At 42.7% G+C, this 16,699-nt stretch overlaps 1 protein-coding gene across 1 annotated transcript; it reads left to right on the top strand.

Moving 5' to 3' along the window:
• The first annotated feature begins 2,212 nt into the window (after positions 1-2,212).
• Positions 2,213-8,429, top strand: LOC117740754. Its single transcript, XM_034547295.1, is given in 5 exon segments — positions 2,213-2,328; positions 3,309-3,340; positions 7,615-7,799; positions 7,801-8,149; positions 8,152-8,429. Coding segments are annotated over 5 exon segments (960 nt in total).
• Positions 8,430-16,699: the final 8,270 nt, after the last annotated feature.

The following is a 16,699-nucleotide window of genomic DNA, read 5'->3' as shown; positions in this document are numbered from 1 at the left end:
CTTTCTTTTTTTCACTCCCTACCTACCTCTTCTTTGCTGTTTTTTCACGGACACGTTGTGCAAATGTAACCTTTTGCAAGCCCCAACTCCCCCTCCTCCCCATCCCCAGGAAGCTGGCTAGCCGCTTTGCTGCCAAAAAATATGAAATGCTGGCAGGCTGCCCGTTTCATCTGCAAGCACACAGCGGAAAAGGGAGAGAGGGCTGAAAGCAGCAGGAGATGGAGGTGACACAGAGGAGAAGGAAACGCTGAAGCTGTGCTTGCCACGAGGAAGAAAAACGGAATCAAAAGCAAAGCAGAGAGATAAGGATGAATTTTACTTCCATGAAAAGGAGCCACATTACTGACTGAAGATAAATCATGTGGAACATTTTCTTAGTAGCAGCAAACCCAACACAGCCCCGGATTAACAGAGTGAACACACACCACACACATGCAACCCAATTCTGCTCTAGTTCTCCTGCCATAATAATAATAATATTGTACCTGAAACAAGAAATGTACCTCAAAATGTTATTAAATGAAAATTGGTGAATGGTATGGTAAATGGACCTGTACTTGTATCGCGCTTTTCTAGTCTTCTGACCACTCAAAGCGCTTTAACACTACATATTCACATATTCACACCCATTCATGGTGGCAGGCTACTAAGCAAGGTGTCACCTAGCTATCAGGAATATCTAACATCCATCACATTCACACGCAGGCCTTCCTAGTTGACACCTAACTGTCGGCTTTTCCTGCTTTGGCCATGGTGCACAATGTTCAAACAGGCTAACCATGAGTTGACAGCCTCAATAAGGTTGTAGGGAATAGAGCATTTCACCCTCCCCTAGAGGTGGAGACATTAACAACTCACGGCTCGGTAGAGAGCCATACTGGATCACTCACAACAAATCAGCCTGTACACGATTCCTAATTACTGACATGGAAAAACTGTCTTGAAGGTTACCACAAATGTAAAATGTAGGTAGATCACATTTTACCCACCAACTGGACAAAGGGTAGGTCGCCAGTTTAAAGTCTATGTAAGTTTATGTAGGTTTTCAGATTTTGTCAGTCTCAGTGACATTTTCTAGTAACCAAAAAAGACACAAAGGACAACCAAGACTGTGACAATGAAAGCAAAAATATATGAATATTACACACATTTCTAAATTTCACAAACTGCCGTCAAAGAAAGGGGCAAGATGCAATGCATCTTACAAATGGGGATAACTCCATATACTGAGTATCTCCTTAAAGGCAATATTTGAGTTGCACTTGGTTTTTCATATGAAAAGTGATAGAAGTGGTTGTGTGAACATGCAAAAAAAGGAAAGATGTCAAATCCTGTTTAGTATAACATCTCTACCACATTCGCTACATTCACCAGGTTAGAATTAGAGAGCAGTCGGTGAATATGGTGCAGCGTTTAGCAGCTGAAGAGACAGGAAATAGCTGACAGAGAGTGAATATTGATACGACTTTCCTTCATCGGCTGGGCACAAACACCACTGCAGATTAATGATGATGTTGCAGTGTGACAGCTTGATGTGTAAATAAGCAACTGTTTTAACTAGTTCTCCATATTTAACATAAAAGCATTGTCTGTCCAATAATATAAATAATTGGTTTGATACATGTTGTGTACATTTGTGCAATGCTGGATCACATAGGCTGTGTTAGATTACTAAAATAGCTTTTACTCAATCAGGTTACTTTTGTTAGAGTGCCTCCAACTGCCATTCTACTTGACATCTTTCCTCGACCTCATGACGTCAAAGAGTCTAGTCAAACTCATTTTTATAGCACATTTCAAACAATGTAAGCTCAAAGTGCTTCACAAACCACAAATATGAAGAGAAAAATAAGTAATAAATCAATGCAAATTTATATAATACAATAATTTAATAAAAAAGAAAATCCCCTGGCACCGACCAATCATAATTATTATTAATAACAATGATTATAATAATTACAATAATTCTACATTTTATTTGTATAGTGCTTGAAAAGGTACTCAAAGGCGCTTTACATGTTAAAAATAGAAACAGTATAAGCAATAATAATACAAACAAAGCAGATAGATGACATTATAACAGTAAATACTGAACAAAAACATACTTAACTGGCATTTAAATAGGTGAGTTTTAAGTGCAGTTTTAAAAGAGAGTGACGAGTGATGGAGAATGTCTGAGTTGCTGGGGGAGTTCTAGAGGGAGGGGGCAGCAATGGCGAAGGCCCTGTCTTCCCAGGTCCGATGCTTGGACAGAGTAGCCCCCGTACGGTTGGCATTGGCGGATCTGAGGTTGCAGGTGGGAGTGTGTCGGTGCAGGAGGTCCGAAAGGTAGGAAGGGACTAGGGTTTTGTATGTAATGAGGATCATTTTGAACTGTATTCTTGTATGGGTGTGGAGGTTTTGAAGGACTGGGGTGATATCATCTCTGGTGGAGTGGGAGAGCAGATGGGCAGCTGAGATTTGGATGTATTGTAGTTTGTTAAATATGTTGGTGGATGTTATATACAGGATGCTGTTGCAGAGGTTGAGTGGTGAGGTGATGAAGGCGTGGATGAGTGTTTCAGTGGCTGAGGAGGAGAGAGGAGAGAGGAAATAAGCCCTTTAGTATAGTAGAGGATAAAACATGTTGCATTGTTTTGATTATCCTGTATTATCTGGGAAATATAAGATTGTCTAGAGAGTTTCATGTCTTTGTTATAGCTCTTAAGGGAATTTTGTTTTCTATGACAGCATGCTGACTGACCAACATACCTAATATATTATCATGAAAAACACTTTCTGACTGAATTGTCATTATTATGCAGCCAAATACATATAAAAGAAATGCAGAACTTGTCTGAGATTGCAACAAATACAATGGATGTAACTGTAATATTAAGACCCTCTGAGATAATGAGCTGAAATGTGGCCTTGTAACATGTTGTGACTTTTAGAGATTAATGAATTGTTTTGTATATAGGTTATTGGGTTATCAGTTGTCCCCTGACTTTGACAATGTACTCAATAGAAATGTTGGACAGTAGTCAATAAATTCCATGAAGAAGCCATGTGTAAGTTCAAGAAGTTGGTACAATGTTTTTAAATTATTATTAAAGCCTCAGCATAGAGGGTAGCAACCACCCCACAGGAATACCGTACGTTGGCATGGGAATAGGGCAGAAGAAGAGTGCTGATAGGAGAAAGAAGGGTTTATTCCTGTAGATCCTGATCATTCAATGGAACATCAGTGGGATGTGTCTTTGTGCAAGCTCTTCCTGTGGTTTGGATTTCTCCAAGTGACGCTCTTCCTGTCTGTTGCCTGGCAACAGAGGAGGAAAAATAGATGAGGGGATAAGTGAAGGTGAGCCGAAGGGACATCGCCAGATAGATAGATAGATAGATAGATAGATAGATATATACTTTATTCATCCCCAGTGGGAAATGTGTTTTTAGCAGCAGCAAGCAAAGTTATTAAGTATGAAAAATGCTTAATATATACAATAAAATAAAATAGCAGAACATATTAAATTTAAGAAAATTAAATAATAAAGAAAATGCAAAAAATGCAAGGAAATATACAGTGTATAATATAACTCCAATGCTGCTCCCCCAGCAGACTACAGAGAAGTACAGTGCACTGGCTACAACAGACTGGTAGAACATCTCCAACATCTTGCTGCATACATTGAAGGATCAAAGTTTCCTCAAGAAAAAGAGTCTACTCATCCCCTTCTTGTACACAGCGTTGAAGTTGGCCTTCCAGTTAAGTCTGTTGTCGATGGAGACACCCAGGAACTTGTACTCCTCCACCATGTCTACATCCTCTTCCACCATGTCCACATCCTCCTCCACCATGTCCACATCCTCCTCCACCATGTCCACATCCTCTCCCAGAACTCTCAGCTGTTGTGTAGCCGTTGTCTTCCTCCTGAAGTCCACTCTCTCTGGTCTTGGCCACGTTCAGAAGCAGGTGATTTCTACCGGCCCACTCCGCAAAGTCATCCACTACTGCCCTGTACTCCTCCTCCCGTCCGTCCCTTATACACCCGAACACTGCAGAGTCATCGGAGAACTTCTGCAGATGGCATGACCCCAAGTTAATCTCTTGCTCTCAGCCAGTGTCCTCAAGTGGAGTGGCCTTAGAAACTGTATACCCTGGTGTATATTTGGATGGATTTTCTCCCATCAACCTTCACCAATTGTCTTCAACGGTTTCTATTTCTAAACTGTCTACCTGTCTTTTGGACCCCAATTCCGACGAGGCTGCTTAAAGACATTTTGCCTTTAATTGGCACCTCTGTTGGATATTGTTAATGTGTCTTTGCTAACAGGCCATGTACCACATTCCTTCAAAGTAGCTGTAATTAAACCTCTCCTGAAGAAGCCCACTCTTGATCCGGAGGTGTTGGCTAACTACAGACCGATCCCTAACCTTCCCTTCCTCTCTAAGATCCTTGAGAAAGTAGTCGCAAATCAGTCGTGTGACTTTCTCCTTCATAATAGTTTATTTGAGGAGTTTCAGTCAGGATTTAGAAAACACCACAGCACAGAGACAGCACTGATGAAAATTACAAATGACCTCCTAATTGCATCAGAAAAAGGACTCATCTCTGTACTTGTTTTGCTAGACCCTAGTGCTGCGTTCGAGGCCATTGACCATGACATCCTATTACAGAGACTGGATCAGTCGATTGGCATTTTAGGTACCACACTAAGTTGGTTTAAATCCTATTTATCAGATCAATCTCAATTTGTATTTGTAAACGATGAAGCCTCGATGACCACCAATGTTAATCACAGAGTTCCACAAGGTTCTGTGCTTGGACCAATTTTATGTACCTTTATATATGCTTCCTGGTCCATGCGTTTGGGCAATATTATCAGGAAACACTCCATAAACTTTCATTGCTATGCAGATGATACTCAATTATATCTGTCAATCAAACCAGAAGAGACCAACCAGCTCGTTAAAATTCAAGCATGTCTTAAAGACATACAAACATGGATGACCTGCAACTTCCTGATGTTAAACTCAGACACGTTTGTTACTTCTAGACTAGATTACTGCAATTCCTTATCAGGCTACTCTAATAAGTCTTTTAAGTCCATCGAGTTGATCCAGAATGCTGCAGCTCGTGTACTCACAAAAACTAAGAAAATAGATCACATTACTCCTGTATTAGCTGCTCTGCACTGGCTCCCTGTAAAATCACATTTAAAATTCCTCTCCTCATCTACAAAGCCTTGATTGGTGATGCACCATCATATCTTAAGGAGCTTGTAGTACCATATTGCCCGACTAGAGAGCTGCGCTCACTAAATGCGGGGCTACTCGTGGTTCCTAGAGTCCTAAAAAGTATGATGGGAGCCAGAGCATTCAGTTATCAAGCTCTTCTTTCATGGAACCAGCTTCCACTTTCAGTCCGGGATAGTGCTAATAGTTAGAGCTGAATCAGGTTTGCCCTGGTCCAGCCCCTAGATATGCTGCTATAGGCTTATAGGCTGCTGGGGGCCGTTTTAGGATACAATGAGCTCCTATCTCCTCTTCTCTCTCTCTTTATGGATGAATTTACATCTCTCCATTGCACATTACTAACTCTACTTCCTCCCCGGAGTCTTTGTGACTTTGCATCTCATAGGGTCCATTGGATCTGGCTGTGTCTGAAGCTGGTCCTGGGTCCTGACTCCTTGCCCCTGCTTCCTGCATCCAGCCCCAGGCCTGGACATGGCCTCCTTCCCAATGACACTGCCTCCTGCCTCAAAGGCCTGACCTCTTTGGTCCGGCCTCTTTCACGATGCCTCCTGCCTGGTGGGTCGGCCTCCTGCCTCTGTGGCCTTGTTGGTGCCTTCCCCTCTCTCCCTCCTTCAGTTTCATGGATTGTGGAAGTCTGGATTGTGGTCCATGCCTACTACTCATTATTCATACATTTCTGTCATATTCATTGAATGTGTTGTAACTCTGTAACGCTGTTCATCTGTACACATGCAATCTATTTCTTCTGTTCATCCGGGGAGAGGGATCCTCCTCTGTTGCTCTCCTGAAGGTTTCTTCACTTTTTTTCCCCTGAAAGAGTTTTTTTCGGGGAGTTTTTCCTGATCCGTTGTGAGGTCCTGGGACAGGGATGTTGTATGTGTACAGATTGTAAAGCCCTCTGGGGCAAATTTGTAAATTGTGATATTGGGCTATACAAAATAAACTGAATTGAATTGAACCACTGTTTAAGACAGCACACGGTCCAGTTGGACAAACTGTGGTCTGCATGTGAGGAAGTCAGTGATACTGGAGACGGTGGATGCCCACCACCCGCAGCTTCTGACTCAGTAGCAGTGGTTGGATGATGTTGAATGCAGTCAAAGAAAAGAGAAAGGGAAGAGTGTGTGTGTGTGTGTGTGTGTGTGTGTGTGTGTGTGTGTGTGTGTGCGTGTGCATGTATGCCGATACATGTTGCTTATATGTATGTACACATGTACTGTACATATAATTGTAGATATTGATCATTAATTATTTGTTGTGGTCTTCTTACGACATTTCTTTTCCTGAACTTTGAATGAAATAAGGGTTTATGCTTTTTCATTGGAGTTATGCAAAAAAAGTTGTTTTACACAACAGCCATGCGACTTGTAACTATCTGTCTATTTCATTTCTCAACTTCTTAAAATCCACCTGCCTTCGTGAGTTGGGGATCGGGATGAATGCTAGTACTACGGTTGAGGTTTTCTGTGTATGTTATTAATAAAAAAGGGGTTTTCATTGCACTGATCATAAGTGTTCTTCAAACGCTCCTCATCTCTTAAGTGGATGAAAGCGACGGATGCAGAAATGACGAGAAGAAGAGAGTATGTGCAGTCCCAAAGCTAGAGAGGGAGAGAGCAGGAGATTGGAGAGGCGATGGAAGGATCAATATCTAATTTCAGCCCTGAGTCCACTGTGGACAGTTTTTTCAATGAGACTGGGCTAGAACAGCACAGTTTCAATAGACTTGTATCTCTGTCTGTCTCTTTGTCTTTCTTTTCCCATCTGCCTGTCTCCCTTTCTGCAGCCTCATATGTGGATCACACCTCCATCCATGTCCCTTGCTAATGATGTGCAGGCTACTAAGGTCACTGCCAAGCCAAAGAATGAGTAGCATCTACTGTGTACTGTTCTCACTTAAGGTTGTTGTAAAAAACTTGCATTGTCCAAGGAACAGACAAATTGTTGTATTTGGCAGAATTTAATGGAGGAAAATATAATTTTGTAAAACTGAAAAAGAGCTCAAAACACATGCCTTTGTAAGTACAATAATACATCCTTATGCAGTTGACAGTAAACTAACAATCACCAATACTGTATTCAAACCAAATAAATATTAAGCTAAACATGTTAATATAAATGTAAACAGTAGATGACTTACGGATGAAGTCGATTTTTGTAGACTTTCAGGCAAGGATTGCGCAGATTCTAAATTTAGATTCTCACTCTGTGAGTTCATGGGCAAAAGGAACTTCCTGAACGTCCTCCCCGTAACCAAAGCCCCACCTTCCACCGCAGCCGGCCTCCCGCAGACCCCCCCCCCCCCCCCCCCCATCCACCACCCCTAAACCAGCCAGCCGACCACTTAGCACCCTCCCCCAATGTCCCAGCCCTCCCCCAAGGTCCCAGCACGTCCCTGGAATTCCTTGGCATCACCCTAGACTTAGTCTTATTCCAAGCGTCACTACTCTCCGAAAAAATCAACCGCATTTCACTTTTCATCTCCAATTTCATCCTGACCCCCAAATGCACCAAGCGCCAACTCCTTTCACTGTTAGGCCACCTTAACTACGCCATTTGCATCATTCCCCCAAGGTCGATCCTTTTGTCCCACCTCCCTTTCAGTCGCTGCTTCCGCTGAAAATCTCCACGCCCAAGTCACACTCGACAAAGCATGCCAATCAGAGCTTAGATTATGGCACCAGTTCCTCTCCTCTGGAATGGCATCTCCTTCTTCTACGACGAACCACATCACCAAGCCGGAAGACATCCAGCTCTTCACAGACGCAGCGCCCTCTATAGGCTTCGGGGGCCTCTACGGCAACAAGTGGTTCTCAGGCGAATGGCCGCCGGAATTCACGTCCCTCACTCCCTCCTCCGCGATCTCCGAGATGTACCCCATTGTCATCGCAGCCATTCTTTGGGGGCATGAATGGTCCAAAAAACCATTGCCATCTACTCAGACAACAGTGCAGTAGTCGACATCATCAACAAGGGACGGTCGCGCTGCCTAGACATAATGCAGTTCATGCGTAGACTAACCCTGGTCTCAGCTCGGCATCAGTTCATCATCCGAGATGTCCACATCCCAGGTCGCAAAAACCTCATCGCTGATTCACTTTCTCGTTTTTCTTTGCAGAAATTCAGACGATTAGCACCAGCCTCAGAACTTCGGCCGACTCCGGTCCCACCGTTTTCAGCCACAATCTTCATCTGACCCCACAACTGGATCACCTGGTCTCCACCTCCCAAGACGCCATCATCACCAGCATCGCACCACGAACACTTTCTTCATACCTCACAGGATGGAACAGCTTTAAAGCCTTCCACGCCTTCACCAACTCGCTCACTAACTTCATCACGTACACCCATTCCCACAAAATCAGGTCCTCTACCATAAGAGTCTACTTAAGCGGAATTAACTTCCTCACAAAACTGTCCTCAGGGGCTCCATGTCCCGCCACGACCCATTCGCACATAGCCATGCTCCTTAAAGGACTTCGTAAAACCGAACCGCTTTCCGCACCTAAACGCCTGCCCCTCACTCCAGACCTCCTTGCTCGTTGCATCCACACACTCCGTTCAGGCTACCTGTCTCCCTTCACGGACAAAACACTAGAGTCCTCTGACCCCTCTTCTTCCCTTACCTCTTACCCCTCAACCTCCATCCCTCACCCCTCGACCCCTTTTCCATTTCATAACTTTTGCAATAAACCATTCAAACTCACATTGCTACTAGCGTGATCATTGTTAGTGAAATGGAGTTTTACAGAACTTAGTTCGGGAACAATGACCACGCCCCGAACGCAGCTTACTTCCGGTGCACTTAAGTACTTAAGTCCAGCACACCTGTTGATCCCACCTTGACTATGTCTCCACATCCCTCCCCCCAACCCCTTTGTTTCTAACATATTGTTCTCTCCCTCTCACAGGAACAACGGGGGACTCCGCTCTCCGAAGATTCAGACAAGACTACCCCCATCCAAGAGTCTCCACTGCCCCCGTTCCCACCAGCCACGGGGACACCGCCGACCAACCATCGCACCCCGCCGACCTTCCCTCTCTTTCATCCCTCTGCCCCTTCTTCTTCCCTTACCTCTTACCCCTTGACCTCCATCCCTTTCCCCTCGACCCCATCCCTACATCCCTTCATCCCTTCATCCCTCACCCCTCGACTCCTTTTCCGTTTCATAACTTTTGCAATAAACCATTCAAACTCATATTGCTACTAGCGTGATCATTGTTAGTAAATGGGTTTTGATGCTTGCCACTTTTGACGTTGCTGCTTTGGCGATGTCATCAACTGACAACCTTTCTTGCACAAGTGCCAGGCAACACAGCCGTGATTGTTTCGTGCAAGAGAGAATCACTGAGCTATGTGACAGAGGCGGGCTCTGTCACGCATACTGTATTTAAGCAGTTAATGAAAAGGGCTGCATTACTCACTGCACAAAGGAGGAATGTGCTCTTTGGCCCCAACGCCGTTACCCAAAGCTCACAGTGTGTCAACTGATTTGCGCTCATTTAATAGGCACTATTTATTATTATTCTGAAAACAAATCAAAAACTTACATGAATAAGGACCGTAAACTTAAATTGCATGTAGACAGAATTAAAAAAGAACCGTCGGAGCACCTTCGTCTCCGAGTTAATGCAGCCAAATCCCGGCAACCTCCCACGTTTGATTCTAGCCAAATCAATTCAATTTTCAATTCAATTCAATTCAATTCAATTCAGTTCATTTTGTATAGCCCAATATCACAAATTACAAATTTGCCTCAGAGGGCTTTACAATCTGTACACATACGACATCCCTGTCCTAGGACCTCACATCGAATCAGGAAAAACTCCCCAAAAATAACCTTTGACAGGGAAAGAAGGGAAGAAACCTTCAGGAGAGCAACAGAGGAGGATCCCTCTCCCCGGATGGACAGATGCAATAGATGTCATGTGTACAGAATGAACAGCATTTACAAAGTTACATAAACACATTACATGAATATGACAATGTATGAATGGAACTCCAATCCATGAAACAGAAGGAGGTAGAGAGGAGGGGGCGGGGCATCAGCAGGGCCAACGGGAGGCCGGCTCACCAGGCATCAGACACCTCCAGGTCCAATGGACCCTACGAGACGTGAAGTCACAACGACTCCGGGGAGGAAGCAGAGTTAATAAGGTGCAATGGAGAGATGTAAATTCATCCATAAGGAGAGAGAGAAGATGAGATAGGTGCTCAGTGTATCCTAAAACATCCCCCAGCAGCCTATAAGCCTATAGCAGCATATCAAGGGGCTCGACCAGGGCAAACCTGATTCAGCCCTAACTATAAGCACTATCAAACAGGAAAGTCTTAAGTCTATTCTTGAATGAGGTGACTGTGTCTGCCTCCCGGACTGAAAGTGGAAGCTGGTTCCATAAAAGAGGAGCTTGATAACTGAAGGCTCTTGCTCCCATTCTACTTTTTAGGACTCTAGGAACCACAAGTAGCCCCGCATTTAGTGAGCGCAGCTCTCTAGTGGGGCAATATGGTACTACAAGCTCCTTAAGATATGATGGTGCATCACCAATCAAGGCTTTGTAGGTGAGGAGAAGAATTTTAAATGTGATTCTTGATTTTACAGGGAGCCAGTGCAGCGCAGCTAATACAGGAGTAATGTGATCTCTTTTCTTAGTTTTTGTGAGTACACGAGCTGCAGCATTCTGGATCAACTGGAGGGATTTAAGAGACTTATTAGAGCAGCCTGATAATAAGGAGTTGCAGTAATCTAGTCTGGAAGTAACAAACGCGTGAACCAGCTTTTCTGCATCTTTTTGAGACAAGATGTGCCCGATTTTTTAAATGTTACGTAGATGAAAAAATGCAATCCTTGAGATTTGCTTAACGTGGGAGTTAAAGGACAAGTCTCGGTCAAAGATAACGCCTAGATTCTTTACAGTGGTGTTGGATGCCAGGGAAATGCCATCTACAGAAACCACATCACCAGATAATTGATCTCTGAGGTGTTCAGGGCCCAGTAAAATAACTTCAGTTTTGTCTGAGTTTAACATCAGGAAGTTGCAGGTCATCCATGTTTTTATGTCTTTAAGACATTCTTGAATTTTAGCGAGCTGGTTGGTCTCCTCTGGTTTGATCGATAGATATAATTGAGTGTCGTCTGCATAGCAATGAAAGTTTATGCAGTGTTTCCTGATAATATTGCCCAAAGGAAGCATATATAAGGTAAATAAAATTGGTCCAAGCACAGAACCTTGTGAACTCCGTGATTAACGTTGGTGGTCATTGAGGCTTCATCGTTTACAAATACAAATTGAGATCGATCTGATAAATAGGATTTAAACCAACTTAGTGCGGTACCTGAAATGCCAATCGACTGATCCAGTCTCTGTAATAGGATGTCAAAGTTTGATTCACATTGGGTGATGGGCACATAGCAGAGATAGAGATGGGTTCCTATAACAACACCTGATTTTTTTGTTTGAAGTTTGAAATGTGTACAACTTTATATATAGGGCTGTGATCCTCTCACATCACACCTTGCAAATAGAGTTATAACTTTTACATCTATTCAATTCAATTCAGTTTATTTTGTATTGCCCAAAATCACAAATTACAAATGTAATCTAATGACCTTGTGAGTGAGAGCAGGGGGTCGGAAACAGGCGTGGGTTTTTGATTCTACACGTGTATTTTATCTTTAATTATTTATTTTCGTATGGATTTTTCCTTTCACTTTAGGTTTACTTATTTTGTATATTGTTCTCAAAATGTGATCTTGTATTATTCATATTATCTGTTTCATATTTGTGAATGGAAATTGAAATGTGCATTGACATACGATATACTGAGCATATATAATACAAATATATTTGAAACATTGTTGGTAGAGTTTGTAAAATCGAAATGCTTAATCTTCGAACATTAGCAGGAAAAGTCAAACAAATGTCAGTGTGAGCAGCATGCACAATACCAAGACCATGAAACTAACTCACCTAAAAGGAATTCCTTGTTTTGACTGTCATCTTGTTTTATGTTATTACCTAAAAAAAACAGTCAACTCTAAAGATATGAAAGTATTACAATATTTATATATTTGCAGTATTATTAACTGGATGGGTAATTTACAGACAAATAGTTTTCTGCACTGTTTACACACAACAAATGTAACTGAAAATTAGCATGTTCCCCCAAATAGAAATTCTAATTCAATCAGGACTGAAATCTTAACAGTTTACATTCCAACTTGAGGTTTTGCCTCCTTGATAAAACCTGATGACAGATCACTGCAGCCCTTACCAAGAAAGAAGGCTACAAAAGGTGTTCTCAAACCATCACACACATGCTTAGTACCAACAGTGAGTTAACTGGTAACAATCTGTGAAACATCAGTCTTGTTGCTATGGTACCCAAGCACATTACAAAATTAATAATCTCAGTGTGCATACTAGCTCTTTTTTGTGCTGCTGATGTTTCACAACACAGAGCAAGAAGGACATAGAGGAGCTCACCACAGCTGCAAGGAAATCTAAATCAATAAAGGTGAACAAACATTATTATTATTATAGTTTTGGAGAACTATGTCACTCTCTCTTTGTGATGGGAAACTGGCAATGACGTGTGGCGACTGTTGATCAGTGGTATAGCAGGGTCGCTCTTCAACCAAAGGACCGACGGTTTGATCCCAGGCTCTGTTAGTCAAATGTCGGCGCGTCCTTGGGCAAGATACCCTGATTTGCCCCTGCAGACTGTTTCTGCAGTGTGTGAATGAGTATGAATGCTTGGCTAATCCTGATGGGCAGGTGGTACATTGCATGGTAGCCCCTGCCATCAGTGTATAAATGGGTACACAATTGGTTACTACTGATGAGGACCTCAACAAGATGCAGAGCCAGATAGCATTATGGTGCGTTCACACCAAACACGATGCGAATATTCGCAACGCTTTACTCGCGTGAGTTTCGTCGCCCGACAAGTTGTGCTGCGTTCACACCAAACGCGCGTCGAGATCCCATGCAAAGTCAATGCGCAGGCGCGTTAGACGCGAAAAGGGGGCGTGGCTTATCTCTGTGGCTTATCTCCGTGGCTCGTCTCCGTAAAAACAGATATAATTTCCGCCAATTTCGCAACCAAACGCGTCTGTGCGTTGACTTTACATGGGATTCAGATGCGTGAAAAATTCGCAACGTGTTTGGTGTGAACGCCGCTTAGAACGGTGCTGCCACCGTGTGAGGTTATGAGGTAATGGTCTGACAGAAGTTTACATGGCTTCGAACGTCATCACATACGTCATCAACACAAGCCTCGATACGCGCTTCACAAAAATCTTCCTGGATTACTAGACACACGAAAGGACACATCACTACACAGTACATATTGCATCGTATTTGACTGCACCAAGAAACAGTTTATACTCCCAATCATTTGAGTAAAGATTAGCCAAACTAATCTTGCATTTGTTTTCACAGGTTTGCCTTTAGACATACTTGAGACCATATCTTCCAGAACTAAAATAAATCATTAACCCTTTTGAGTGTCTCGTTCCTTAACGCTGTGTTCCAATGTTTGTAATAGAGGGTCTTCATTACATTTCCTCCCCCCTCTCCTGCGAGGACATGGTACTTTAATCTTCATGTACTCAAGACAGTCAGCGACAGTATTTGTCTTCCCTAATCTATATTGGACTGTAAGGTTATATGTCTGCAGAGCCAGATTTCATCCAGCAATGCGCATGTTGGCGTCCATCCGCTGCAACCACTGGAGGGCACGATGATCAGTCTCCAGACTGAACTGCCGTCCAGTACCTGAGTGCGTCAATGGCCCACTTCATTGCTAGACACTCTAGAATACCTCGTCACACAACTGGCTTCATGTCCACTTCCTACAAGAGCACCCACCAAGGCTCACTCCTGAGGCGTCTGTTTGCAGGACTGTGCAGCACAGAATTTGGGAGCAGATGGAGCTTTTGCGCTCCATGAAAGTTCGGTCACATCATTGGTCCAATTTACTTTGTTGAGTGCTGAGGCTCTGGTTATGTTGTTCAACACCAGTGAACGCTCTGCAAAGTGGGGAATGTATTTCCGTTTATTTTTGGTTTTTTTAACTCAAGCACCAACCGCTCAGGAATTCTGTAGCTCCTATGCCTCCCTGGAGCATCTTTATTTAGCCAAATCTTGTGCTGGACATGAGTGGTGAATCCTGGCGACTCACTGAAGAGCTTTGGGTCCTGAAGAGGTACCACATCTGCCCGCTCAGCGGTGGACAGATGTGACAGATCCACTGGCCTGGACTCCACTGTGCTGGCAGGAAATAACTTTTCAATCACCCCCTCATCATGGACCGCACGAACAAACAGCTGATGTTGCATTGGCTCCTGGCGAACCTGGAACTCCTTTTAACAAGTTTACATGACATTTCTTTAGTCTTTCTGGCATATAGAGTTCATAGGTGACCTTACCAGTCTGTCTTGTGACTTCATAAGGTTCATGCCACTTCGTCAAGAGCTTGCTGTCAGAAGTAGGAGGCAGTAACGGTATACCTTTCCCCCTGGTTAAAAAACCCTCTCTGGCCTTTTGGTCAAACCTCCTTTTTTTTTGGTGAATTTAAACAAAACACTTGAAAAGTTTCAGCCAACAAAACCACTGAGTTAAAGATAAGTAAAATAAGTATGTAAACAAGTTAAAAAAGAAAAAAACGTAAAAACACAATTTAAAGTAAAATCTCAACACCAGAGTTAAACAGTGGTCTCCTGGTTGAGAGTCCTGTGATCTTAAAGGCTCCCACCATGAGTGTTTTTATCTTACGTTTTACGTAGTCTTTACACTACGACTACGTAATCATACTCCTGGAGCTGGATGTGTTTGCATTGTGGATGGGTTTACATTGTGGATGGGTTTACATTGTAAATGGGGTTTACATTGTAGATGGGTTTACATTGTTGATGGGTATACATTGTAGATGGATTTACATTGTCGATGGGTTTACATTGTACATGGGTTTACATTGTCGAGGGGTATACATTGTAGATGGGTTTGTATTGTCGATGGGTATACATCGTAGATGCTTAAGTCTCATACAGACACTAAAAGATACATTGCTATCAGACGCAGAGGGGCGTGACGAAGCATCAGCATTTGACACCTGGGAATGAAAACGGGCTGATCGTTCTGGTTCTGTCTGGTCCAAACCTAATGAAAAAAAATAAAATATGGACACACTTCTGTCTGTTACTCTAAACCTTATAAAGAGGGATAATATAGCTTTACTGAACTGAATGATAAGGAATGAACTTACAATCCAAGAATGAAGAGAAGACTGTTAGTGACTCAGCATCATAGTGATTCAGGGGGGACTGTTGCTGACGATTTTTGTGAAACAGACAATCTGACATTCAGGTGGTATTATAATGAACACAGATATAACTTTCTCCCTATGCTATACTTCTGGTGACTTGTTTACTCTCCTCAGTGGTCGTACCAGTAACTGTAATTCTACACAGTTTCTTTAGAAAAATGACATGGTCAGTCGTTAGTTATATCTAATGGCTTTCATCAGCAGATGGAATGTAGTCAGTCGTCATGGAAACACATAGTCACTGACCTAGTCATACAATTGAAAAAAATGAAGTTTATTCTGTAAAGTGTCTCATAATGTCCCTCTCTATTGTAGAGTAGGCTCACATTAAGCATACTCGTTGTATAAACCTACACTATATTCCATGCTATCATGTAAAAATCCTTTCACTTCTCTTGTTACAAACTGACACTAGTTAAGATAAATACAATATGAATAATCAATAGGAGAAAATCCCTATTTGGTGAATGCACATTTGCACGTCACCATTCAAATTGGTGATGTGTCAGATATGAGCATATTATAGTTTCACAGTCACCGAGGGTACGAGGCACAGCATGACTTAATCTGACAGAACACTGCTCTGACAAAGAGTTCTTGAAGCAAGACAGGCCACGAGGGGATCATTCATAGCTCTGTACTGTACTGCCCCCCTGCGCTATATTTGCTGCACTGCAGTTATGTGTATCAATAGCAGAAGGTAACCCACTGCAGAGCATTTCAGTATTGATCCCACTCTCAGTTATATATAGGTACACGCATTCAAACAGCAGTTGGTCCGAACAAGCACACTCTCTCACTGCTGGTAAGGCCTTCTTCCTGCACACACCCTGAGTGCTCATAGAAGGAGAAGGTGTTACTCAAAAAAAGAAGGATGACTCTGTCACAGTAAATCATAACAGTGTGACAGAGAGCCAGTATCAACACTATCAGGACCCTGAAAATAAAGCAGCTAAACAGAAATCAGACATAATTCAATTCAATTCAATTCAGTTTATTTTGTATAGCCCAATATCACAAATTACAAATTTGCCTCAGAGGGCTTTACAATCTGTACACATACGACATCCCTGTCCCAGGACCTCACATCGAATCAGGAAAAACTCCCCAAAAATAACCTTTGACAGGGAAAAAAG

The sequence above is a fragment of the Cyclopterus lumpus genome, chromosome 12, assembly GCF_009769545.1.
Source record: "Cyclopterus lumpus isolate fCycLum1 chromosome 12, fCycLum1.pri, whole genome shotgun sequence".
NCBI lineage: Eukaryota > Metazoa > Chordata > Actinopteri > Perciformes > Cyclopteridae > Cyclopterus > Cyclopterus lumpus.
Note: the sequence above shows the minus strand (reverse complement) of the source record. Positions and strands in the feature narration are given on the sequence as shown.